We start from the raw sequence: 27,728 nt of genomic DNA, 5'->3' as shown, positions 1-27,728 counted from the left end.
AACCTCTCCCCATCTTCACTGCTGAGAGACTCTGCCTCTCTGAAATCCTCTTTTTATACACAATCATATTACTGATCTATTGCCATGGTAACCTGATTAGTTGTGAGGGTTAGGGTTAACCCAGTCTCTTATTGACCTTGTTCCAACTTTTTTGAGACGTGTTACTGCCATCAAATTCAAAATGAGCAGATATTTTTCATAAAACAATAATATTTTTCAGTTTTAACATTTGATATGTTGTCTTTGGTTTATTTTTCATTAAATATGGGTTTGTGGGATTTGCAAATCATCACATTCTGGTTTTATTTACATTAGCGTCCCAACGTTTTTGGAAACCCGGTTGTAGAAACCATAAACACAAGTATTGATCATGGAAATCAGTTGTTTTTAAAATGTCAGAATTTGGTTGCAACAGGTGAAGACTTTGGTGTGAGTGATGTTGTATTTATGTGGGTTTGGAGTTCACTGCTGTGCACAAGTTTAGCAGATGTGAGTGATGAACTTATTTAGACGTGGCAGAGCAGCCAAAGAAATCGTTGCCGATGCTGCGGGGGAAACCTTCCAGCACCTTCAGCGCCACCGGGTCAAACTTCCAGTAGTGCAGCCCACTCAGGAAGTTGGCATAACCTGTGAGGGGAAACAGAAAGCAACAATCACCTCTGGAACGGCGGGTTACAACGTTCCTCAGACCGTCATCAGCTCGGAGGCAGAGGAAGTAAGACGATGCCAGTCCTCACCGTATGAATCCCAGAAGGCAGCATCGATATCTCTGGGTACTCCTCCCCACTGGTGCATGCTGCGAGGATGGAGGTCATCCACTCGATTCTCCTGAACATCGAAGGGCCAGTAAGAAGCGGATTTGAAGAAGTACACTTTCTCAACGTGGTCTTCTTCCCACTTCAAAGCTGCTTGGATGTCTGTTATAGGAAGACCCAGCCGCCGCATCGATTCTGGTCCAGTTATCTTCCTCTCAGCATCAAACACCCAGTAACTGTCACCTGCCACAGCGAGGAGATGGAATAAAACCCGACGTGAACCGCGTTTACTAAACAAAGACATTGTTAGTGGCCCATAGTTCCCATTAAGTGTTGACAGTGTGTTCTGTGGATTATATAACCAGGACATTGTTTCTGGAAGGTGGTGACTGTTTGAAGTTTACATCAAGAGCCAGATTAGCCCAGGATGTAGTAGCTCAAGGAAATCTGTGTCCTGGTGAAAAAGCTGCTACTTAAAGGTTTGTGGTGTTGCAACCAAGCGACATCCATCAGTGATGTCATCATCCATCAGTGATGTCATCATCCATCAGTGATGTCATCATCCATCAGTGAGGTCATCGTTGGTTTGTGAACGTTACAAAACCTCCAGTTCAGATTTAGTCCGTCACCATCTTTGCTAGTTTGGAGCAGGAAGTGACCATATTTGGACGAGCTGGGGGAGGAGCCAGCGGTGGATCTGACTGTTCTGATTGGAAACCTGACGATACTACGTCCCGCCCACTGATAGCTGTAACCTGACTGCACCACAGGCCTGTCAATCAAACAGACACGCCCCCCAAAAACAGGTCTTCTTGAATCTTCTTTTCTAATGAATGAGGGATTATTTTCAGATGGACCTCCAGAAAACTAATAAGAAGGAGTGACTTTAGCTAACAACACCGAGATAACTGATGGACACATTTTATTCACTTTGGATTTGATGAGAGAAGTTGAATGGGAGTCTATGGAGCCGGAGGCTTTTTGGAGCTCAGTGCATGCTGGGAAACTCTGGCCTCTACCCCCAACACACTTTCATGAGGAATAGCTAAGAAATACAACATGATGTTGTACGTTGAAGTCACTTAAACACACCTAAGCAGCTCCTTCATTTCATGTCACTGTCTGCTGCAACAGTCTGATGGAGGCTCCAGTTTACTGCTGCTCGTTGGGACTGAAAGGGTTAAATCACGTGTGTCGTAGTCGAGCTGTAGGTGTCATCTGAGGAGGACAAAAGCCCGCGTCAGGCTTCCCTGCCACCAGTCCTCCTCTTCCTCCTCCTCCTCCTCCTCCTCCTGCCGTCCCGCTGCTCGGTCACCTCTCCAGCCGCGTCTGCGAGACAACATGATGCGCGCGGTCGTGTTTTGCGGCGGCATCTTGCCTTTGCACCTTTTCCTCTGCGTGCAGTCTCTGCCGGTGCACGAGCGCAGAGCCGCGAAGCAGCCGCAGGTGAGTCCAACACAGGTATGAAAAGTTTAGAGGCGGGAGAGTGCGCCTTAGAGAGAGGCTGAGCAGAGCGGGACGTTAGAGGAGGCTGCAAGTGTGACAGGAAATCTGAGTTTATTCATATCTGCATGTAGTTCAGGCAGTAAAGTGTGCAGTTGAATTGCTGATGACGTGTTTCTGATCAGACTTCAGTGTTTCACACATGAACGCTTCAGTTTCCAGCAGGACCGACACTCTTCACACTTTTGTTCCTGATGTATCTGACTGATGTGATGAACAACAAATATCATTATGAACAAAGAGCAACTGATCCTGAAACAGCAGCTTTTGACAATAATCTTTTATTTTGGGCTAAAATTGTATTTTTGCTGCATTATTACTCGTTAAATGTCGTCACTGCACGCTGTTCAACCAGCACAGCGTTGGTCTCCAGCTGTCTGCAGCCTGATGGATGCCAGACCTGCTTTTCAGTGACGGAGAGTCAGAGCGAGCAGGCAGAGGCAAGTCATCTGGCAGCCGGTGGAGGTTCAAAACGCCGCTGGTTTGCTGACTCAGGAGAAAAAGGAGAAAACAGCAGATAGTTTCTTGGAGAGAGAAACACATGGGGGAGGACAGACGGAGGCAGCCGGCTGCTGGATGAACTTCGGCTCGCTCGTATCCACCAAACAGGACGGCACCACGTCATTCTTCATGTTTAGGTGCTTCATCTTAACGCTGAAATCAGACTTGTTGCTGAGATTGATCTTGGTGAGGTGCTGTCGAGTCCTGACAGTCTGCTGTCTGAGCTCATCCCATAAGTCACCCTATGATTGACAGCGAAGGACGTTTCTGCTCGTCTGCTTTGCAGGAATTTGTTTCTTGGCGGGTTCATCACTGAGTGGTTGAATGTCACATTTAGTGAAGTGCTGCCAGTATTTATAGTTTTATTGGTCAGCACTTGTGACCCAGATCTGTAATGGTCGCAGCATCTCGTTCAGTTTATTGTCCAGACTGACATCAGAGCTCTGAAACAGGAAACTTCACTGTGAATTTAAACTTTATAAACAATTATAAACACACAAATAGAAGTATTTCTAATTCAATTCAATTCAGTTTTCTTTATAAAGCTCCAGATCACAGCGCACATTATTTCATGGCACTCAACACAGTAAAGTCCTCACAAGAAAACTTTACAGCATCATACAGAGAAACTCAACAATTCAACTGTTCATACGTCAGATAGGAGGAAAAACGTTCTTTGAACAGGAAGAAACCTCCAACAGAACCAGAACCAGAACTCAGGTGAAATTCACCAACTTATCGAACTGAACTTACTGCAGAACATCTGTTTTTTTTGTAAAATAAGCTTTCAGAGGATAACATACACTGATTATATATTGGTCGGGCTCTAGTTTGTATTTCGTACAATAATAATTATTTCATGTTGAGATTTTCCATAAAAACATCTGCACTGATAACCTGATGTTGCTCATAAACTTCAAGGTCAAAACTTTCCTTTAAAAATACACCAATCTGAGAAACTGATCCTGGATATTTTGACATGGGAAGTTATGAAGCTTTAAGGTTTGTTTAAATAGGCCCAAAACTGACCACAGAAAGATGCACATTTTCAGTATGAGCTTCTATTACACTCTAAAGATTACAGAGTGGACAACACACAGAAAAACAGTCAACGATCAAAATGTCTCCACCTTTGGTCTTCACAAGAAGTCGCTGGTTGACCAGTGAAAACTTTCTTCTTTAGACTTGGACAGAAATTACATTTAAAAAAACAAACAAATCTTCCTTCACAAAAACTTTAAAACAAGATTCAAAAAGTGTCATCTCAAAGTGTCTGACATGAATTATACAATTTAAATATGTTCATATGAATCCTTCAATATCATTTAGACGTTCATAGCCTGGCTCCGCCCACCTGCCACTCAGCTTTAATCTCGGCCAATCACCCCCGATCAGTGATGTCATCATCCATCAGTGAGGTCATCGTTGGTTTGTGAACATTATCAATCCTCCAGTTCAGATTCTGTCCGTCACCATCTTGCTAGTTCGGAGCGGTTTGGAGCAGGAAGTGACCATATTTGGACGAGCTGGGGGAGGAGCCAGCGGTGGATCTGACCGATCTGATTGGAAACCTGACGATACTACGTCCCGCCCACCGATAGCTGTAACCTGACTGCACCACAGGCCTGTCAATCAAACAGACACGCCCCCAAAAACATGTCTTCTTGAATCTTCTTTTCTAATGAATGAGGGATTATTTTCAGATGGACCTCCAGAAAACTAATAAGAAGGAGTGACTTTAGCTAACAACACCGAGATAACTGATGGACACATTTTATTCACTTTGGATTTGATGAGAGAAGTTGAATGGGAGTCTATGGAGCCGGAGGCTTTTTGGAGCCGACCTCTAGTGGTACTCGCTGGTATTGCAGCTGAAGACACTTCTGGATCAGAACCATTTTTTAGACCTGAAGCTACGAACTCTTTTATATCCAGTCTGTGGTGTGAAACAACTTGCTGATAAAGCCTGAACTCAGAGTTTCACCGTATCAGATGAAGATGAGGTGAGAGGAGTGTTGATGCCGTCAGCGGTCACACGCCTCGTTTCTGTTCACACAACTCAAACTGAGTTTTATTGCATACGTCTTAGCTTGTTGTCCTCTTATGAAGACTTCATCATAGATCAACAGCATCATCATCTTTACTCGCATCGTTAAGAGGCCTCTGATAGTTTTATTGGGGACATGATCCAGATGTCTGTGGCGTCTTAGACATTTCCTCTCATCTTTAAACATTTCTACACATTCTCGTAAAAGTTTTGAAAAGTTAAAATTATTATCAGAAAGTCCAAGTCCAGAAAGTTTCTCCCCCACTCATGATCTCTTCATGATGTCAGATTTATTTAAACTCTTGAACAGAGCTGAAACCACCGTTTGATTTACTGATCCACAAAAATGAATCAATCAAAACAAATATTGTAAATCTAAACTGGGCCAAACGTCTTGTCCCTGATGCGTTTCCTGTTTTCCTCACTGGCTGAATGTGTTTGGGTTTTGGACTGTACATCACGTTGGACTCTGAAAACTGTGATGGAAGTTTTTAAAAATCATTTTCTGACATTTTATAGACCAAACAACTCATTAATTAGTGCAGCGTTTGCTCACAGTGAAGACTAAACTACCCGACTGTTAAAACTCGGTCCATCGCCAGCAGCTATGACAGCAAAACGCTGCATCAGTATGAATAATCCAACAGGTCTGTCTGACCGATGATAGTTTCCAGTCCTTCCAGGAGTTTTTTTGTGATTATTGTGATCAAAAATGTTTGATGTTGCAACAGATTTTGAACAAAATATTGATGTAATTTTTTGCGTGGAGATAAAAAATTAGATTTTTGCCTGATAAACAATAATATGTAATACGTTCCTGTGATAATAATCTTGCTGCACATCACAGAAAATAATTTAGTTTTAACCTTTTTATTTCAGCTTTTTTTGGATTACAAAAAGTTACAAAAAAACTCTTTAAAAGTGAAATAGCTTTTCTCTGTTTCTGTTATTTGGTGATGAGTTTTGTTTGAAAAGACTTACTTAATGCCTTTAAAACTTTCAGGGAATTAAAAAAAATTACAAGCTCTCACAAATATTGCTGAGTTTGCTTGAATTGGTGTTATTTCCTGCGAACCCTGGAGGGACTGAGTTGTACTTGTGGAGGTTTTTGTGATGTGGTGGTGAGTTGAGGCTCCGTGTGACGGGCTTGTTGTTGGAAGGTTTAGTGGGAGATGTTGATGGTGGAGGATGATCTCTCCACTCATGTTAATCCTCATTATCCTCCAAACATTCCCTTCTCTTGGCACAATCTGACGCTTTGTGTGCAAAACACTTGCTGCCTGCCGATAAGCAGGACTTTCTGTGGTTTGAATGTTTTCCTATTGGAGATTTTATCGACTCTGCTCATCGTTTATCTCAAGTTTGGACGACTTTTTTTGTCTGAAGGCGTGAATCTAATCATGGATGTAATGCTGGTGTTCCCCAGTAGTGTCAGATCAGCATCCTTGAGAGCCTTTTATAACATCCTGTGTTACGGTGCAGGTGACCTGATGTCATGACTGAACAGGGAATTTCCAGACATCTGCTCTGTGTGTGTGTGTGTGTGTGTGTGTGTGTGTGTGTGTGTGTGTGTGTGTGTGTGTGTGTGTGTGTGTGTGTGTGAACATGTTCCTGCCTGCATGCACCCACTATGTTGGCATGTCTGAGTGTCATCAACAAAGACTCCCCGTGTAACAGATGCCATCTATTAGATGAAACTGCAGCGGCCGTGTCTGCAGATGGATCGGGAGGTTGGGTTGCAGCTCGGGCACGCCGGTCTGGGCGAGATGCAGCAACCGCCGTGTCCTGTGGCGACATGTCGGCCCGTTGGCAGGATTCCCCCGGCACACACACGGCTTTGTCTCCGTGTCGTGACTGTGTTTATGCTTTTTAAATGAAAATGTGCAGCCTGACCACAGGTTTTACTCACTTCTGTCACTCAACTGCCTGTCAGCTCAGCCGTTGACTTCAAGTGAGTTAAAGCCTCTTCAGCCCTGCCAGACCACCACCGGGTATCACACACACACACACACACACACACACACACACACACACACACACACACACACACACACACACACAGTTGTGCAGCCGAGCGTGGTGTAATCCGGTGGGAGTTTGTTTTACGTTCACAGCGGATAGAAGCTCCCGATCGACTCATTTGTCCAGTTGTGTTTTTTCGTAGCAGGACGCCATGTAGAAACGACGCTCCGTGTTTCTTTGCATCAAACCATAAAAATGTTATTGTATTTTAAAAAACGAATCTTAAATCATCTTGTTTATGTTTGTATGACTTGTATCCATCTACAACTGTGTTTGGAGACCGTTCATATGTTTAGTAAAACATGTTTAGTCAAACACAACAGTGCTGCCTGATGGGCGACGGCTCGAGGAAATTCGTAAAAGTTCCAATATCGATGAAAAAGTTGTGTTCTTGTGGTTCGACGTACGAGCTGCAGACACAAAGTTCAGAGTCTGTTGGTGCTCAACGCAGCACGGTGATGCAGACGGAGCAGCAGGAAGCAACAACCTTCACGAGGAAGTATTCAAGTTCTCGATCAACATCATCACTGAGTGATCACCGCTGCTACGTGAACATCAGTGATGTCACCATGGAAACCTCAAACTGGTGCGGAGAAACAACAGATTTTGGGTCAAACTCTGTAAATGGTCAACAGATGGAGCGATAAGCCGGGCGAGGTGTTCTGGTGACATCACGTTCAAGACACCAGGTGGGGTTTCTTTGTGTCACCGTGAATTCGTTCCCCAGAGTCAGACTGTCAACACCGAGTTCCACCGGGACCTTCTGAGGTTCTGAGGGGTGCTGGTGTTGTTAGCTGGTTGTTAACTTCAGTTTAGCTGTTTTTAGCAAAATTAGCTGATTGTTAGTATTGTTGACAGTTTAGCTGGTTTTTTTTTGTGCAAAATTAGCTGTTTCTTAGCTTTGTTAGCTGGTTGTCAGACTGTCAACACAAAGTTCGACTGAGACCTTCTGAGGCGTCTGAGGGAAAACATTCGCTGCAGACCACCTGATCTGTGGCGCCATGGCAACAGGCTTCTCCAACATGACAACACGCCACTCACAGCCTGTTGAGAACAGGCAAGGTTCCCGTTTTCAACACGCTGTGAGCGGATGTCTTGAAGATTTTCTGTTTCCTAAAAATGTGATTCAAACTCTGATGCAAGGAACAGGACTGAAAACCAGTATTGGACGGCTGTGATCTTCGGCACTGCTTTAAAAAGTCTGTGGTGGAAATCACTGCATGGGCTCAGGAACACTTGGCTGTGAGCGTGCATGATAAAGATTTTCTTCCCCAAAAGTTGAAACCACAATCTGATGTTTCTCTGCTCCAGTTTCAGGTTTCCACGGTGACATCACTGATGTTCACGTACCAGCGGTCACGTTAATGTGCGTAGCTCAACTGCTCAGGAAAGCTTGTTTGATGATTGGTTGATGGTTTCAGTCTTCTTCAAAACATAATGATGAAAATATGTAAGTATTTCTTTCAGCAGTAAACGCCCCGCTGCTGAGCAGGCACGCCTCGGTTAATTCCACACACCTCGTTGTTGTTGGGTTTCTGAGGATGACTCAGTCCAAGCAGGCTTTTCACTGTCAATCCATAATCCATCCAATCAATCCACCATCTTTTTACATTAGAGAGCTCTGAAGCTTTGCCTAAGCATGAAATTCTTCTCATTCATTGTCTTATTTGTTCTCAAACAGCGGAGGATTCACAACAAATCAGCACCTTTAATTCCCCTTCATGCTCTGTGTGTTTACGTGACTGAGGTTCACCTGATTTAGTTTAAAGTCGGGATAACGCTGTTTGTTCCACAGAACAAAGGACACAGGTTTTTGTCTCCACTGACAGATTAGCGGTCGTTGGGACTTTTTTTCTGTAGATTCATATATCACATGTTCATTCTGACAAGCGCTTTATTGTGGAAGCCCAGAGCACTGAATCCAAAGGTGGTGCGATATCAGATAACGGCTGCACAAACACGTCTCGCAGAACGACTGGAGGCAATGAAACATGTTGGGTTCTTCACCGACTGATGAATGTGGTGATAGAAGATCTCTCAGGTGTTCATCCATCCTGAAGAGTAGATGTTTTGATTTGAACTCCCACCTCCTCCACAGACCCTCAGCCACACACACAGCGGTGCGTTCATCCAGCTTCAAACTGCCCACTCAGCATCTCTGAACCTGAACCGTACCAGCAATCATAGGCTAACCGGAGACAGCTGACTTTGCTGACTTCAAACAGTCACATCAGCAAAACAGGAAGCCAGGAGGTGACGTCAGAGCGTGAAAGCCGCCCAGCGCATCACTGTCTGACTGCTCAGGAGTGATGTCATCAGATTGATTTGTGAGCTGAGGACTTTATTTGTTAAACATTCTCTGGTTTTAGCTTCATGCCCCTTAATGAAGGTTGGCAAAGTGTTTGCACACAATTAGGAACAACTGGCACTTTCAATGTATGATAAAAGGTTAGTCAGGTTACAGCTATCGGTGGGCGGGACATAGTATCGTCAGGTTTCCAATCAGATCAGTCAGATCCACCGCTGGCTCCTCCCCCAGCTCGTCCAAATATGGTCACTTCCTGTTCTGAACTAGCAAGATGGTGACGTTCACAAACCAACGGGTGACGTCACTGCTGGTTACCACCTGATGAGGACGAAGGGATTCAATATTGGAAGAACACAGGTTCATTTCCACGTCATGAATCTGAAGAGACATTTCCAGGAACACACCTGAGAGATAACTTGGGAGCACAGTGGGAACATCATCGTTTGCAATCTTGAAAATGTGTCCGTTTAGTCTTTTTCGGAGGGAAATTAATAACTCGGCAAGTATTTGAAAGCACTCTGCAGCCTGGAGAGAGTCTGCTCTGCAGCAGACAACATGGTGTCATCAGCATAAACATTCACTCTGCAGTTCTCAGCTGGAAGATGAATGTGTTTTTAACTGTGTGTGTGATGACATCACAGAGCGTCCTGTTCTGTGTTTGCAGGGATGGCCTCACAGCAGCAGCCACACTCTCCTGAAGAAGAGGGGACGACACGAGCAGGACACGCTAAACCGAGATCACCGGTCCAAGTCGGATTTGACTCCCCAGAACGGCACCGAGTCGTGGAAGCGTCCTCGCTGCGGGGTGCCCGACTACCCGCCGATAACGCAGGCGGACGTGTCGCACTACAGCCAGAAGAAGAGGCGAGGAGGCCCGAGCAAGCAGCAGCAGCGCAGGAAGAGGTTCGCGCTGTTCGGAGGTCGCTGGGAGAAAACCGACCTCACCTACAAGTAAGAAACACTCGCACTGATGCTGCTGCTCTCATTGTGAACGCACTGATGAATAGTTTTCATTAAGAATAACAGTCTGTGCTGAGAAACGCTGACTGTTGTTTTTTTACGTCCTTTAAGCTTTAAAATTAGCTTTCTTTGGTCACTGTGACCGCCTGTAAGTCAACACGAATTCTCAACTCCAACTAACAGCGAGCTAACGGTTACTGTCAGGAAAACATGTTTGTGTTTCAGCTTAACAGGAAGGCTTGTGGTGCAGATTGAAGGCCGAGTTAAAGCCGGCTCGTAAATCATATAATCATCCTGTAATTAAACGTTACTTTACTTAATAATAGTTGCAGTATAACTTTTGTTATACTGCAACTTTTGTTATTTATGTGTTTACCAGAGTCCTAAATCACATTACATCACAGCCGACTGCTTGTGTGTGTGTGTGTGTGTTTGTGTGTGTTTGAACAGTGTGCATTCTGCAGTGCAGAGTCATGTACAAACGGTGTGATGTGATGCAGACGGAGCTCTGCTGACCTTCACAGTGAAACTGAGTCTGCATACTGTCCAATAATTGTGATCACTCGAGCTAAATGTGGTGATCAACCGTCAACCATCAGTGATGTCATCATCCATCAGTGATGTCATCGTTGGTTTGTGAACATTATGAATCCTCCAGTTCAGATTCTGTCCGTCACCATCTTGCCAGTTCGGAGCGGTTTGGAGCAGGAAGTGACCATATTTGGACGTGCTGGGGGAGGAGCCAACGGTGGATCTGACTGATGTGATTGGAAACCCGATGCTACTACGTCCCGCCCACCGATAGCTGTAACCTGACTGCACCACAGGCCTGTCAATCAAACAGACACGCCCCCAAAAACAGGTCTTCTTGAATCTTCTTTTCTCATGAATGAGGGATTATTTTCAGATGGACCTCCAGAAAACTAATAAGAAGGAGTGACTTTAGCTAACAACACCGAGATAACTGATGGACACATTTTATTCACTTTGGATTTGATGAGAGAAGTTGAATGGGAGTCTATGGAGCGGAGGCTTTTTGGAGCCGACCTCTAGTGGCACTCGGTGGTATTGCAGTTGAAGGCACTTCTGCATCGGAACCATTTTTCAGACCTGGAAGCTATGAACACTTTTATGTCCAGTCTGTGGGATGCAATCTAATATCAGGTGTGAACAGAGGTTCTCAGATATTTCCACTTTGGATCACCCAGGATGTTACCTCCAGGTGTGAACGGGACCGCAGACACAACGTGAACATTACAGAGACGGTTCTCCTCTGCGGGAGTCTTAACAACATCACCTCTTCCATGCAGCATTATCCATCCTCTTTATACTGTCAGTGGTGCCTGCAGGAGGTTCAAGTGTGTCATGTCTGAGCTTGTACACATAGCTGAACAATAAGAAGGACACCACTGTCTGTTAACACAATACAAGGTTACCATATACATACTCTATTCACTGCTTACATATTCAGAATGAATGGGACTAACCAATACACCAGGCAGTGTGTTGATACGGTGAAATGTTTTCTGTAATAATGTTAAAAATGTTGGGCTATTTTTTAAAAAGAGGTTTCATATGTTTAATGGGAGGAATTGGGAGTCTTTTGCATCCTTTAACAATTAGTCATAAAATATTATTTATCATGTCCCCACAACGATCAACATTAAATCAAACATCAATTTAGTGTCCTTCCACATCAACCCCCAAACACTGCAGTCGACACTATTTTCATTGTATTCAAAATCCAAAGACATGATCTCCTGTATTTATTAATTCATTGGGGAACTGACTCATCATACAAAGCTCCTGGCTGTCTAGTGCTGGAAAAGAAGTAGGAGACAGAACAAAACGCCTGTGCACCCTATTGGTAGACGTCACTGACAAGTTGTGGAAGTTGTCACACGACGGGTGAAAGGTAAAAAATTTTTTTAACATGCTCGTGTTCTTGTTGGCGTCCCCGATGAAGACGCTCATCTTCGTCCTGACACTGTCCCAGCAAAGCGTGAAATAGACACGCCCGTCAAATACAGCAAAACGTGAGATACCCACGCTTTGGGCTGTCTAGGCGTGAAAGTTACACGTTTTCCTGTAGTAGAAGAAAATAAAACCTACTACACACTTAGAGTCATGTGATTTACAGGAAAATCAACCATATAGGGGCGGCGCAGTGGTTCAGTGGTTAGCATTGTCGCCTCAGTGAAAAGGTTCTGGGTTTGAATCCAGGCCTCCCTGTGTGGAGTTTGCATGTTCTCCCTGTGCCTGTGTGGGTTCTCTCCGGGTACTCCAGCTTCCTCCCACCATCCAAAACATGCATCTCAGGTTAATTGGTGGTTCTACAAATGTCCCTTAGGTGTGAATGAGAGCGTGAATGGTCTTTGTTTCCGTTTGTCTATAAGTGTTGGCCCTGTGATAGACTGGCGACCTGTCCAGGTGAACCCTGGCTTCGCCCAAAGTGAGCTGGATGGATGGATGAACCACATAGCATAAACACGTGGTTGAGGTTTGGAAAAAATAATCATCTCAAGAAGAACGTTGTCACCACCTGGATTGGAGCCTCATCGTCCCGCATGGCAGTCTGCAATTATTGTTACCTAGCAACACCTCCTGCCTCCTAATACAGAAGAAAAATATCCTTTGTACCTGGTCTCAATACCTCTGTTGCACCTTCGTCACGCAGCATTAATGTAACTTTCACGCCTAGACAGCCCACAGCGTGGCTATCTCACGTTTTGCTGTACTGGATCGGCGTGTCTATTTCACGCTTTGCAGTGATACCAGGTTGCTGCACAGTGTGTATGTTTAAATAAAAAAGGTAAAGATTTAATCACAAAAAGAGCTTCTGACACTTCCCATAATTCACATCATCATATGTACTGTGTTATTACAACAGTTCAGGTGTTCGCGTCAGGTAAATAAAAGAGACAAGAATGTACTATTATAACACTTTTCATTGATTTTCTGGATGTAATGATTTAAAAACTGATTCAGAATCAGGTGGTTGCATCATATGATCCCATTGTGCAGAAATATAGTAGAATATTAGTCGAGTTCAGTTCACTCACTCATTAGATGTTTTTCAGGTCAGTTGTTGTGAACAACAGGCTGTTTACCACACGACAGAAATAGAGCTGAGAGGAATGTGGTTTTTAAACTGCAGTTCTCCACACAGCGAGGACGACCTCACTGACAACAGAGCACCAGCTTTAATACAACTTTTCTTCAAGGACCAATATTTTGGAGAAAAAAAAATCTTTTTAGATATTTGGTTTGGGTTAAAGCTTAGAAGAGATAGTGTTATGGTCAGAGTGCCATTTCTACTTCCCTTCATTTTAAAGAAACAGTCTTTTTATACCTATATTATTATCATATTCTATCATAACGTGAAGGAACTCGAGGAAAAGCTTATGTGTTGTTTGATACTAGTGATCCACATTCAACCAGTCTCAGATTTACTCATTAGATATTAAAGTTTTCACATGGAGACCTGTAACTGCTATAACAATGTGTCAGGAGGGACAACTATCTTACATGCAGATATGAGTATTTTTATGACTTTTACACTGTAAATAATGTTGGAAATGATGATGGAACCACAGACTGGATATAAAAGAGTTCGTAGCTTCAGGTCTGAAAAATGGTTCTGATCTAGAAGTGTCTTCAGCTGCAATACCACCGAGTGCCACTAGAGGTCGTCTCCAAAAAGCCTCCGGCTCCATAGACTCCCATTCAACTTCTCTCATCAAATCCAAAGTGAATAAAATGTGTCCATCAGTTATCTCGGTGTTGTTAGCTAAAGTCACTCCTTCTTATTAGTTTTCTGGAGGTCCATCTGAAAATAATCCCTCATTCATTAGAAAAGAAGATTCAAGAAGACCTGTTTTTGGGGGCGTGTCTGTTTGATTGACAGGCCTGTGGTGCAGTCAGGTCACAGCTGTCGGTGGGCGGGATGTAGTATCGTCAAGTTTCCAATCAGATCAGTCAGATCCACCGCTGGCTCCTCCCCCAACTTATCCTAATATGGTCACTTCCTGTTCCAAACTAGCAAGATGGTGACAGAGAGAGTCTTCACTGGAGGCTTCATAACGGTCACAAACCAACGATGACATCACTGATGGTTGATGACATCACTGATGGATGATGGTTGGGTGGAAGTTGGCATTGGATATGGGAAGTGTAATGTATGACTGAATGTGCAGATACAGCACATGCAGGTACAGTTAGATCAGAGGAGAGGTGACCAAACTTGTGAACTCTGGTGTCACAGAGGGATGATCGTGACAGGAAGTCAAAGAGAAAAGTTTGACATCACTTCCTTTTCGGGAGTTAAACAAGATTATTGGGAGCTGAGGTTGAGCTGGTTGCAAGAGAGACTCGTCCTGTCCATTCAATATGCCGAAGTGTCCTTGGGCAAGACACTGAATGGCAGGAGAGTATCTTGCATGTCTCTGTCTCTGTGGTGTATGTGTGTGTGTGAATGAGATGCAAAAATTATCTGTCTGTGTTTTAATGTATTCTTGATGTGTGTGTGTGTGTGTGTGTGTGTGTGTGTGTGTGTGTGTCCACCAGGATCATGCGTTTCCCCTGGCAGATGAGTGAGGCGAAGGTGCGTCGTGTCCTCCAGGAGGCGCTGGGCGTGTGGAGCGCCGTGACTCCTCTGAGGTTCAGAGAGGTCAGCTCTGAGAAAGCCGACATCATCATCGACTTCAACAGGTGAGAAACGGTCACCAGGTCGTTGCAGAAGATCTCGACAGTCATCAGCGTGTCTCGGTGGACGCCGTACAGCTGCACGGAGCAAAATGGAGCACATTTCAGTGTTTTTGTGTTATGTTGTGCGTTGAACAGCTTTTTAAACTGGTTTGTGAACATTTCATGAACTCAGATGTTCTTCAGTTGAATCCTGCTGTTGTGCTGACTGAGCGGATTCTGTCAGTATTGAGAAATGTAAAAACTATAAATCCAGACCCACACATGAACCTTTTGGATCCTTTCATTGTGGTGACTGAGGAAAACTGAAGCAGATGTATCCCAGGCAGGCTCACAGGAGATCACAATCATGAATGGAGGCAGCACAGGACTTGTTTAGCAGGATTTTTAATCGCGTGCCTCCGGCTACATTTTTCTCCACTCGGATTCGTCATTTTGGCATCTGGTTTACGATGCTACTGTGTCATAACAGCTCTTGTTTTTCCAGCAGCTCAGTTCCTCGGCCAGTTTTCTACTTCGCGTCTTGACTTGATAACTCGGTTATAAAAGCTGTTATAGTCAGTTTCCATATTACAGTTTATATTCAATTAACAAAGCAGAGAAGGGAGGCGTCAGTGACTTAGAAAATAACAGGTAATTGTTAAACTGTAGAATTTTAATTATTACAGAGTGATTATAAGTGTAGGACCAGTTAGCACAGATGATGGTTTTGTGGCTGCTCATGAGTTTAAACCAATCAGCTATCATCAGTGATGTCATCGTTGGTTTGCGAACGTTACAAAGCCTCCAGTTCAGATTGTGTCCGTCCCCATTTTGCTAATTCGGAGCGGTTTTAAGCAGGAAGTGACCATATTTGGATGAGCTGGGGGAGGAGCCAGCGGTGGGTCTGACTAATCTGATTGGAAACTTGACGATACTACGGCCCGCCCACCGATAGTTGTAACCTGACTGCACCACAGACCTGTCAATCAAACAGACAAGCCCCCAAAAACAGGTCTTCTTGAATCTTCTTTTCTAATGAATGAGGGATTATTTTCAGATGGACCTCCAGAAAACTAATAAGAAGGAGTGACTTTAGCTAACAACACCGAGATCACTGATGGACACATTTTATTCACTTTGGATTTGATGAGAGAAGTTGAATGGGAGTCTATGGAGCCGGAGGCTTTTTGGAGACGACCTCTAGTGGCACTCGGTGGTATTGCAGCTGAAGACACTTCTGCATCGGAACCATTTTTTAGACCTGGAAGCTACGAACACTTTTATAAACAGTCTGTGGAGCCGACATAAACTCTCCTCATGAAATAAAGTGTCTTCTAGTTTGCTTCTGTACCTTGGAAGAACCAGATGTTGCCAGACTTGTCTTCATATGCAGCATTGATTTAGCAGATGTTCTGGACTTTGGGCTCAATAGTACCAGAGTACGCAACACAGTACAGAGTGTGAAGACATGCACGTGATCATTCGTCTGTTTCATCCGAAGAAAGAAGGCAGCGCGGTATAACAGCTCTGAGAGGCCATCAGTAAGAAATGACAGAATATTCAGAGCAGAATTATCCCCAGCTGGATATCCAACACGCTAAGCACACATCTTCACATGTGTGATATTTGCATCAGAGTTGCTTGTGTCCAATAACAGAAGTACTTATGCAGGTACTGGCATGGGGACAGCTTACCGTTTGACGGTCCCGGAGGAATCCTCGCCCACGCCTTCTTCCCCCGCACACACCGAGAGGGAGAAATCCACTTTGACTACGATGAGCACTGGACGGTGGGCAACGACGTGGGTGAGTACACGGGAGACATTTTAAATGTCTTCATTTGTAATTAGTGATGCGTTCAACAACCGGCGTCCTTTCGTCCCTCGCCGGTTCAGGCACAGATCTCCTCCAGGTGGCGGCTCATGAGTTCGGCCACGTCCTGGGACTGCAGCACTCCCTGGAGCCCGACGCCATTATGTGTCCTTTCTACAGTGACTCCTACCCTCTGCAGCTGAGCGAGGACGACAAGCGGGGCATCCAGTACCTGTACGGACCCCCTCGGCACACATCGACCCACATGACAGAGACTAATGACATCGACAGTGAACTGGTGAGATGATAACACAGAGCCCTCCATTTTACCAGTCTCTTGTTCTGCTACTTTCCATGTTGGGCTGAAGACAAACTGTCCCTGCTGTGTGTGTGTCGTTGTCCCGCAGCTGGACGCCTGCAGGACAGACTTTGACGCCGTGTCGATGATCAGAGGAGAGCTTTTCTTCTTTAAGTCTCGATACGTGTGGAGGATACGTGATGGGCAGTTACAAGCTGGCTATCCAGCCTTGTCGTCACGTCACTGGAGAGGAATCCCCGACCACATCGATGCTGCATATGAAGACAAGTCTGGCAACATCTGGTTCTTCCAAGGTACAGAAGCAAACTAGAAGACACTTTATTTCATGAGGAGAGTTTATGTCGGCTCCACAGACTGTTTATAAAAGTGTCCGTAGCTTCCAAGTCTGAAAAATGGTTCCGGTGCAGAAGTGTCTTCAGCTGCAATACCAGCGAGTGCCACTAGAGGTCGGCTCCAAAAAGCCTCCGGCTCCATAGACTCCCATTCAACTTCTGTCATCATGTTTAAAGATGAGAGGAAATGTCTAAGACGCCACAGACATCTGGATCATGTCCCCAATAAAACTATCAGAGGCCTCTTAATGATGCGAGTAAAGATGATGATGCTGTTGATCTATGATGAAGTCTTCATAAGAGGACAACAAGCTAAGACGTATGCAATAAAACTCAGTTTGAGTTGTGTGAACAGAAACGAGCCGTGTGACCGCTGACGGCATCAACACTCCTCTCACCTCATCTTCATCTGATACGGTGAAACTCTTGAGTTCAGGCTTTATCAGCAAGTTGTTTCACACCACAGACTGGATATAAAAGAGTTCGTAGCTTCAGGTCTAAAAAATGGTTCTGATCCAGAAGTGTCTTCAGCTGCAATACCAGCGAGTACCACTAGAGGTCGTCTCCAAAAAGCCTCCAGCTCCATAGACTCCCATTCAACTTCTCTCATCAAATCCAAAGTGAATAAAATGTGTCCATCAGTTATCTCGGTGTTGTTAGCTAAAGTCACTCCTTCTTCTTAGTTTTCTGGAGGTCCATCTGAAAATAATCCCTCATTCATTAGAAAAGAAGATTCAAGAAGACCTGTTTTTGGGGGCGTGTCTGTTTGATTGACAGGCCTGTGGTGCAGTCAGGTCACAGCTGTCGGTGGGCGGGACGTAGTATCGTCAAGTTTCCAATCAGATCAGTCAGATCCACCGCTGGCTCCTCCCCCAACTTATCCTAATATGGTCACTTCCTGTTCCAAACTAGCAAGATGGTGACAGAGAGAGTCTTCACTGGAGGCTTCATAACGGTCACAAACCAACGATGACATCACTGATGGTTGATGACATCACTGATGGATGATGGTTGGGTGGAAGTTGGCATTGGATATGGGAAGTGTAATGTATGACTGAATGTGCAGATACAGCACATGCAGGTACAGTTAGATCAGTTAGATCCAAACTAGCAAAGATGGTGACGGACTAAATCTGAACTGGAGGTTTTGTAACGTTCACAAACCAACGATGACCTCACTGATGGATGATGACATCACTGATGGATGATGACATCACTGATGGATGATGACATCACTGATGGATGTCGCTTGGTTGCAACACCACAAACCTTTAAGTAGCAGCTTTTTCACCAGGACACAGATTTCCTTGAGCTACTACATCCTGGGCTAATCTGGCTCTTGATGTAAACTTCAAACAGTCACCACCTTCCAGAAACAATGTCCTGGTTATATAATCCACAGAACACACTGTCAACACTTAATGGGAACTATGGGCCACTAACAATGTCTTTGTTTAGTAAACGCGGTTCACGTCGGGTTTTATTCCATCTCCTCGCTGTGGCAGGTGACAGTTACTGGGTGTTTGATGCTGAGAGGAAGATAACTGGACCAGAATCGATGCGGCGGCTGGGTCTTCCTATAACAGACATCCAAGCAGCTTTGAAGTGGGAAGAAGACCACGTTGAGAAAGTGTACTTCTTCAAATCCGCTTCTTACTGGCCCTTCGATGTTCAGGAGAATCGAGTGGATGACCTCCATCCTCGCAGCATGCACCAGTGGGGAGGAGTACCCAGAGATATCGATGCTGCCTTCTGGGATTCATACGGTGAGGACTGGCATCGTCTTACTTCCTCTGCCTCCGAGCTGATGACGGTCTGAGGAACGTTGTAACCCGCCGTTCCAGAGGTGATTGTTGCTTTCTGTTTCCCCTCACAGGTTATGCCAACTTCCTGAGTGGGCTGCACTACTGGAAGTTTGACCCGGTGGCGCTGAAGGTGCTGGAAGGTTTCCCCCGCAGCATCGGCAACGATTTCTTTGGCTGCTCTGCCACGTCTAAATAAGTTCATCACTCACATCTGCTAAACTTGTGCACAGCAGTGAACTCCAAACCCACATAAATACAACATCACTCACACCAAAGTCTTCACCTGTTGCAACCAAATTCTGACATTTTAAAAACAACTGATTTCCATGATCAATACTTGTGTTTATGGTTTCTACAACCGGGTTTCCAAAAACGTTGGGACGCTAATGTAAATAAAACCAGAATGTGATGATTTGCAAATCCCACAAACCCATATTTAATGAAAAATAAACCAAAGACAACATATCAAATGTTAAAACTGAAAAATATTATTGTTTTATGAAAAATATCTGCTCATTTTGAATTTGATGGCAGTAACACGTCTCAAAAAAGTTGGAACAAGGTCAATAAGAGACTGGCTTAACCCTAACCCTCACAACTAATCAGGTTACCATGGCAATAGATCAGTAATATGATTGTGTATAAAAAAGAGGATTTCAGAGAGGCAGAGTCTCTCAGCAGTGAAGATGGGGAGAGGTTCACCACTCTGAAAGACTGTGTGAGAAAATAGTGCAACAATCTAAGAATAATGTTCCTCAACGTAAAACTACAAAGAATTAGTGGATTTAATCTTCTACGGTTCATAAGATCATTAAAAGATTCAGAGAATCTGGAGAAATCTCTGAACACAAGGGACAAGGCTGGAAACTATTATTGGATGGTCGTGGTCTTCAATTCAAAAAATTTGGCGCATTATTAAAGTGAAAAATACAACAAAGGAGCTGTGGAGCAGCTGAAATTCTATATCAGCAAGAATGGGACCACATTTCACTTTCAAAAGTCCAGCAACTGGTCTCCTCAGTCCCCAACCGTTTCCAGAGTGTTGTTAAAAGAAGTGGTGATGCAGCACAGTGGTGAACATGAACCTGGAACAACTTTATAGAGACGTGTTGCTGACATCAGATTCAAAAAGAGCAGATGTTTTTCATAAAACAATAAAATTTCTCAGAGTTAACATTTGATATGTTGTCTTTGGTTTATTTGCAATTAAATATGGATTAAAATGATTTGCAAATCCTCACATTCTGTTTTTATTTACATTTTTACACAGCGTCACAACTTTTTTGGAAACAAAGCATTTGACTCAAAGTTTGCAACCATCCAGTTTCACTTCATTTCAGGAGCACAAATCCAAACATAAACCATCTCAGGGCACTTTTCAAGTGAGGTCTCCGGACTTCTGCAGGGCTATAAATGTTTGGGACAGTTTAAGAACACATCTGGAGGCAACTGGTTAAATTCACAATCTTCACGTCAGAGCGTTGGTTTGAAAACAGACTGGCGCGTTACAGAGCAGCTCTACCAGCAACATTCCTGCAGCGCCCTCTGGGGGTCGACAGGTGTACGTCTGGCATGTTTAGACATTACAGGCTTTATTTTTACTTCCCAACACGTTCATGTAATTTGTGCTTTGACTGCTTCCTCAGTTTCCTTTGACCTTAACCTCGACAGAAACTTATCTGCTCACCGATGTTAAACAGAAAACGAGTGGTTGTTGTTGGCGGTACGAGCAGCATGAAGAGAGGCCCTGAGCTGAGGTCGGGACAGGTTGTGTTGCTTTGGATGTTTCGTGCTGCAGGTGACCAGATCGTGCCACAAATTCACTCACAGTCAGTATTGAAAATCAACTTTGGGTCAATTAGGTCTAATTGATTTCTTCAGATTTCCTGCAGCAACGTCCAGGATGAATGAAGCTGTGCGACATCTTTGAATATTTATGGTGCTATTAAATGGTTCAAAACAAACCAGTACCTCATATGTCACACAAATTCAAACAATCTGTTCTTTTCTACAAGTCACTGTTCTGTTTTTGTGTATTTCATAGAGCCATACAATCTCATCACTATGATCTTCATCTGTTGGCAAGCTTTGTTTTAGATCTCTGATTATTATCATGTCTTCATTAGAAAACACGGAGACTGTCATTCTCAGAAAGGTAAAAACATGACGTGGTGCGATCTGTACCGTGTTTCAGTCCAATCAGAGAAATGACAGCTACACCATGTTTTTTCTGGACATTACATTTGTTCACTTGTATTCCAGATGACACTGTTTGTAATCAGTGCAGGACACTGATGTTTGCATTGACCTGTAACGTGTAAGTGTGGTGTGAAAACAGCAGTCCAGTGTAACTTGGATGCTTTTACTTGTGATTTTGATCTAAACGTTTTAATGACTGTTTTGATGTGCTTTAATACGTAATGTTCTGTTTTTATTCTGTGGTTTCTAGTGTGAATAAATCTTGTTTTTCATTTACAATAAAAAGAGACTATTTTTCCTCATTCTGTAAATGATGCTGGTACACGGTGTCACATGAAGGTGCTGGCAGAGGTGATTACTGCTCTGTGGACAATAGTAAGTTAAGCTGCTGGTTTGGCACTTATGAACACCATCAGCAGGTGGTGCTGCAGCTGGCGGAGGCAGTTAAAGAGCTTTAAAACACTGACTGCAGAAATTTGGCTCAAGAACGTGATCTTAACTAGAAATGATGCAACGTTCTGGGAATGTCTTTGTGTTGTTCACACAGACTGGACATAAAAGAGTTCGTAGCTTCCAGGTCTGAAAAAGTAGGCCGATGCAGAAGTGTCTTAAGCTGCAATAACACCGAGTGCCACTAGAGGTCGGCTCCAAAATGTATCCCTTTACTAAGTTATCCCTTTATTTTAGTTAACCCTTTACTTTAGTTTAACATTTACTTTAGTTAACCCTTTACTAAGTTAAACCTTTACTTTAGTGAACCCTTTACTAAGTTAACCCTTTACTTTAGTTAAACCTTTACTAAGTGGAACCTTTACTTTAGTCAAACCTTTACTTTAGTTAACCCTTTACTAAGTCAACCCTTTACTAAGTTAACCCTTTACTTTAGTTAACCCTTTACTTTAGTTAATCCTTTACTCAGTTAAACCTTTACTAATTTATCCCTTTACTTTAGTTAAGCCTTTACTAAGTTAACCATTTACTTTAGTTAACCCTTTACTTTAGTTAATCCTTTACTCAGTTAAACCTTTACTAATTTATCCCTTTACTTTAGTTAAGCCTTTACTAAGTTATTCCTTTACTTTAGTTAACCCTTTACTAAGTTAACTCTTTACTTTATTTAAACCTTTACTTTAGTTAACCCTTTACTTTAGTTAAACCTTTACTTTAGTGAACCCTTTCTAAGTTAAACCTTTACTTTAGTTCACCCTTTACTTTAGTTCACCCTTTACTTTAGTTAAACCTTTACTTTAGTCAAACCTTTACTTTAGTTAACCCTTTACGAAGTCAACCCTTTACTTTAGTTAACCCTTTGCTAAGTTAACTCTTATTATATTTTTTTATGCTACAAATTAAACTTACTTTAACATTGTGCTTTTTATTGTTTACCTCTATTTTCATTTGGAACTAAATTAATTGAATTCCTCCATATTCTAATTGGGGATAAATATATGATGACCTCACAGTTTGTTTGTTTTTTAATGTTTTTTTATTTAAATCCAATTTGGCATATTATAAAAATTACTCAGTTGGAAAAATACATTATAAACTGAGCTATAGTATTTTTGAAGTACACCAGTAGCAACAACAGCAAATCAATAAATAAGGAGAGCAACAACAATTATTTAAAGGAATAAATTTAAAAAAAATAAAAAGTGTTTAGCTTTTACTAATTTTAAAGCATTCTTAAAATTGATTATCTCATTCCTGAAGACTAATAAAAGTGGTCTGATATGAGTGAACCTGCATCTATTGATGAATTGTTTGGCCATAATAATTAGGCTGTTATACAGAATTTCTTTTTCAAACTTGTAATATCACTCCAAATTTGATTTCATGAAATACTAATTTGGGAAATTCAGAGTCCTTGTGATGACCTCATTTGCAGAATTGTTGTAAACTAAATCACCAAAGTGTATTTATTAAAATTAGTACAACATAAACATCTACAGTATGAACAAGCTGCTGCTGCTGACACAGCTGGACGGATTTTAATGTGTTGATTATTAAAATGGTTTATGACTCAAACTCTAAGATGATAGGCAGAACCGATGATCTGGGTCGTTGTGAGGTTCTGATCATGGACATATTGGACAGACTGAGGCTGAAACGAGGCTCTGCACTGGGCAGCCTCTCGCGTGAACGTGTGACGTCAGAGGCGTACGGCGTGAGTCAGTGCGTCAGTGACGTGGTGAAAGCAGGGCGCCGCGCTGCCGGCGGACAATTTAAAGAGTCTCGGCGGAGGACGGCGGTAATCATCAGTCTACTCCGGGCCTCACTGCTCGCTCGGAACCGGAGGACATGCCGAACGACAGGTACGATTATATCATGTTTGATGCACTACTTTGATCCGGTAACACCGGCGGCACCGAAAGTTCAGTCTCCACATATTCGGTCCTTGTGAGAACGAGAGTCGGTCCGGTGAGTTACCTGCTGCTGTGTCCCGGTAGAAGCTCCGATGGTTCCGTGTGCATATGAATATAAACCCGTCAGTTTAATGTGGACCTGTGTTCCGCGAATCTGATCAGATTTAATGTGAAACCGATCAAAAGTCGGTACCGCGCTTTCTTTCCGGTCGGGCCTCCGGTCTCCTTTCCCGCTGCAGACTGATCTGGATGTGATAATAAAACGCGGGTGCTTCTCTGCACGTGTTTGGACCTCCTGAAGGAGGATCGGAACTTTTATCCGACTTTGTTCCGAGAGTTTTCGCGGTTTGACTGCCGGCTGCTGCACAAATATGGCGGGCACAGAGCTCGTGCGCAGGAAACCCGGTCGATCCCGGGTCTTCTTCTGTGGTGCTTCTCTAAAGAGCAGGACGGAGTCCGGTTCGGAATGGTTCCATGTTTCTCAGTCTGATCTGCTCGTTCTTCCTCCAGCATGCCGTTGCAGGAGCTGCCCGGTCTCGGTCCTGGTCCTGGTCCGCACGGCTCCATTTGGTCTCAGTCCAGAGGGAACAAACGGAAGTCCCGGGGTCCCCTGAGCGCGGGCCCGGACACGGAGTGCACCCCCACCGAGCTCATCCAGCAGTGGTCCCCTCGACCCAAACACCCGCGGAGCCTCAGCAGGGGCAAAGAGAACGACGACGGCCCGTTTGTTCTGGGCCGCAGGTCCAGGAGGAGGAAGGAGTCCCCGTCAGGTAGACACACCCATCCGCCCTGCTGCAGCGCCCCTGGCTGGGCTCATCTGTCCCGCTCACCTGTCCCCTCTGTCCTCCTGCAGGCGTTTCATGGGACCAGCTGCCGGACGAGCTGCTCCTCAGGATCCTCCTCCAGCTCCCCCTGCAGGACCTCCTCCGGGTCTCTGCGGTCTGCAGGCGCTGGCAGCGTTTGGCGTGAGTCTCCTGTCTTACACAGGGGGACACGGGGGGGACGTCTTCCTCCCCGTGTCCCCCTCCTCACCTGATTGTCACATTAATTCTTGGTGCCGTTACGGTCTGCAGAATCACAGACGTTCTAATGACTCCGTGTGTGTCCAGGTTGGACGAGTCGCTGTGGACCAGCGTGGACCTTGAGGGGCTGACCCACACGGGTCCGGCCCTGCAGCAGGTTCTGAAGACCGGCGTCCGCAGGCTGCGCTGCCCCCGAGCCTTTGTGGAGGAGTTCCACTTCACGGGCAGCAGGTGAGTCCAGCAGAGGTTCTGGTCATGTTCTGACTGGCGGCTTCATTTCTACAAAGTTCATTTATGTTGTTGAAAGATCTCTGTGACCCACTGATGAACCAGAACCAGAACCTGATGCTCTGTGTCTGCTCAGCTCCCTGCAGATCGTCCAGATGGACCTGTCCAGCTCCATCGTGTCCCCCTCGGCCCTGCACAGCGTCCTGCGTCACTGCAGCCTGCTGGAGTGTCTGAGTCTGGAAGGTCTGCAGCTGTCTGACCACATCATCAGGTGGGAGATCAGCTGATGGATCAGCTGATTTAACTCCGTCCTCCCTGACAGATTCACTTCCATCATACCTGATGTTGATTATTCTGGTCTGTCTCAGCTGTCTGTCCAGGAACTCCCTCCTGCTGCAGCTCAACCTCAGCGGCTGCTCCGGCTTCTCCGCTCCGGCGCTGGCCGACATGCTCCGATCGTGCTCCAGGTCAGAAGCTCCGCCCACCTCGCATGTCAGAATAATCCCGTTTGTAACCGCTGCTTTTATTAATACTCCCCCCCTCCGTCCCCGCTCCCTCCCCCGCTCCCTCCCCCTCATTGTTGTGTTGCAGTATTGATCAGCTGAACATATCGTGGTGCGACTTCACCAACGATCATGTGAAGAGTGTCGTTAACAACGTGAGTCCCGGTGTGACGCACCTCAACCTCAGCGGCTACAGAGAGAGCCTCACACTGGACGGTGCGTTCAAACCCTCCACTTCCTGTTCAAACCCTCCACTTCCTGTTCAAACCCTCCACTTCCTGCAGCTTTCTGGTCTGCACATCAGCTGGTCGGCATTATATTATTTCTAATAACAAAGTACAACCTCTTCTTACTGGAGAATAAATCTACAGTGTGTCCAGGTGTAGAATAAAAACAAATGTCATGCGTGTCGGTGAAACTTTCAACCAATCGGGACGCCAGATTTTAATATCATTAATAAACGTTTTCGGACGTTTCTAACCAGCGTGTGTTGTTGGAAGTCCAGTATTCATCACGTGAAGTCCAACAATGACGACACGCGTCACAGTTATGACATCATCACCTCCCACTCGGACCCTTTCAGTCTCTTGATTACAAGCTGAACTGATCTGCGGGATGCGGTACGAGCATCGTGTGTTTCCATGGTGACAAAGATCTGAGATGACGGCCTGGTGTTGTTTTCCAGATGTGAAGGTGCTGGTGGAGAGATGCCCCCACATCCAGACTCTGGATCTGAGGTAAGATCTTCTACCTCGTTCGGTCGGTGGTTTATTGATGGATGAGGATGAGATGTGAAACCCGAGTCGTGTTGTTCTGGTTCCTCCGTTACAGCGACAGCACTCAGCTGACGGCCGACAGCTTCCCCGTCCTCAAACAGCTGAAGGCGCTGCTGCATCTGTCCCTGAGTCGCTGCTACCACATCCACCTGGCTGCTCTGTGGTAAGTCGTCGGCCGCACGCCGTCCCGCTCGCGTTCATCATCAGACAGGAAGTCCTGTGTTTTATTAACCGCCGTGTCGTCCTGCAGCGACCTGGGGACGGTGTTCTCGGCGCTGTGCCTGCTGGATGTCTTCGGCCTGGTGCAGGACACCCACCTGTCCTCCCTGAAGATGGAGATGCCTCACGTCAGCATCAACATCGAGCCCTTCTCCCGCGTGGCCCGGCCCACCCCCGCCAGCAGGCCCGTCGGTTGCCCTGGCGACGGCGCCATGTGGAACAGGAAGTGCCGGCTGCGGGTCCAACTGTAGTGTTGCTGATTGTTTGGTGCTGCAGTATTTACACACACACACACACACACACACACACACACACACACACACAGAGAGCCGTGTTCAGTGTTTGTTGCTGCTGCTTCAGTCCTGCTGGCGTTAAACGGTACCAGAGGACCGGACACGTGTCATACTCTGATTTAGAAACGTCACTTTTGAATGTTGAGTCCAGCTCCGGTTGGATGAGTTACAGAAACTTGAAAAGTGTTTGAATCCGTTTGAGGTTCTAATAATGTGTTATTTAAATCATTTGAAGGGAAACGTGTTGATCAGCTCGGATGAAATGATGTTTGAACCGTCAGCCGGAATAATGAGATCAGCTGTTTTTAATGCTGAATGACGTGTCTGATGTTCCTGTTGGAGCAGAGGCATGACTTTAATATGTTGTATGTGAATGTGTTCCCTGTAATCTGGACCAGGTTCTCGTGATCCGTGTTTCTTCATGCTGAACTGGAACCCGAGTTTTAATATGTGAGCTGTCGATTTTCCTTTATTTACCAAGTAAACCACTGAAAACCGGTTTGTCTGAATTCATTTCTCCGCGGAGCTCCGACGGAGTTTTCAGGTTCAAAAATGCGATGGATGCAAACCGCTGTAAAATAAGAAGAAAATGATGTAGATGAAGTTAATCTGAGGGATTTATCTTCACATAAACTCTGACATGAGGAATAAAAAGTAAAGCTGCTCCTTAAAGTAATCAAACTGCTCCTTCAGTCACTCGATCAGCTGATCGATCACATGTTGAAAGCTCCAGAAAGTGTTTGTAACAGGAGCTGATGAAAGGATCTTTTTTTTTATGAAGACATAACCAGCATGTTTAATGGTAACCGGTGTCCTCAGCAGGAAAATGACAGCTGTCACTCACATTAACATGTAGACTATCACCAGCCAGCTGTGGACCGACATCACATCTGTCCCTTCTAAGAATATCTGAGTAATCCGTTTTCTACGGAAACATCGAGTATTAAATCTGAAGTCTGGAGTGGAAATGATTTCTGTTTACATCATGACTCCATGGAGGTTAATCATCATTAACTAACCTTATTATCAACGTTACATCCCAAAATAATCCTGTTAAAACCTGCTGTGAACAGGTG

The 27,728-nt window shown here is 44.6% G+C and overlaps 3 protein-coding genes across 3 annotated transcripts; 2 read left to right on the top strand and 1 right to left on the bottom strand.

Annotated features, from left to right (window-relative positions):
- Nucleotides 1–274: 274 nt before the first annotated feature.
- LOC138210058 (stromelysin-3-like) lies at nt 275–16,168 on the bottom strand. Its single transcript, XM_069168980.1, has 3 exons — nt 16,134–16,168; nt 738–998; nt 275–627 (listed from the first exon to the last, which is right to left on the bottom strand). Exons 2-3 carry the CDS (start codon nt 943–945, stop codon nt 503–505), a joined length of 333 nt encoding a protein of 110 aa, XP_069025081.1. The 5' UTR covers nt 946–998; nt 16,134–16,168; the 3' UTR covers nt 275–502.
- Nucleotides 2,097–19,473, top strand: LOC138210057 (stromelysin-3-like). Its single transcript, XM_069168978.1, has 8 exons — nt 2,097–2,201; nt 9,801–10,087; nt 14,663–14,806; nt 16,454–16,587; nt 16,677–16,891; nt 17,001–17,205; nt 18,750–19,010; nt 19,121–19,473. Exons 1-8 carry the CDS (start codon nt 2,097–2,099, stop codon nt 19,243–19,245), a joined length of 1,476 nt encoding a protein of 491 aa, XP_069025079.1. The 3' UTR covers nt 19,246–19,473.
- A 3,981-nt stretch (nt 19,474–23,454) lies between these two features.
- On the top strand, nt 23,455–27,260 carry skp2 (S-phase kinase-associated protein 2, E3 ubiquitin protein ligase). Its single transcript, XM_069168963.1, has 10 exons — nt 23,455–23,560; nt 24,122–24,381; nt 24,465–24,576; nt 24,721–24,864; nt 24,998–25,132; nt 25,230–25,328; nt 25,453–25,580; nt 26,050–26,101; nt 26,196–26,303; nt 26,391–27,260. The coding sequence occupies exons 1-10, from the start codon at nt 23,547–23,549 to the stop codon at nt 26,608–26,610; spliced, it is 1,272 nt and encodes a 423-aa protein (XP_069025064.1). The 5' UTR covers nt 23,455–23,546; the 3' UTR covers nt 26,611–27,260.
- Nucleotides 27,261–27,728: the final 468 nt, after the last annotated feature.

Source organism: Embiotoca jacksoni, unplaced genomic scaffold, assembly GCF_022577435.1.
Source record: "Embiotoca jacksoni isolate LCO1_2020_lvr unplaced genomic scaffold, fEmbJac1.0.p SCAF_42, whole genome shotgun sequence".
Lineage (NCBI taxonomy): Eukaryota > Metazoa > Chordata > Actinopteri > Embiotocidae > Embiotoca > Embiotoca jacksoni.
The sequence above is the reverse complement of the archived record's forward strand: the minus strand, read 5'-3'. Positions and strand labels throughout refer to the sequence as shown.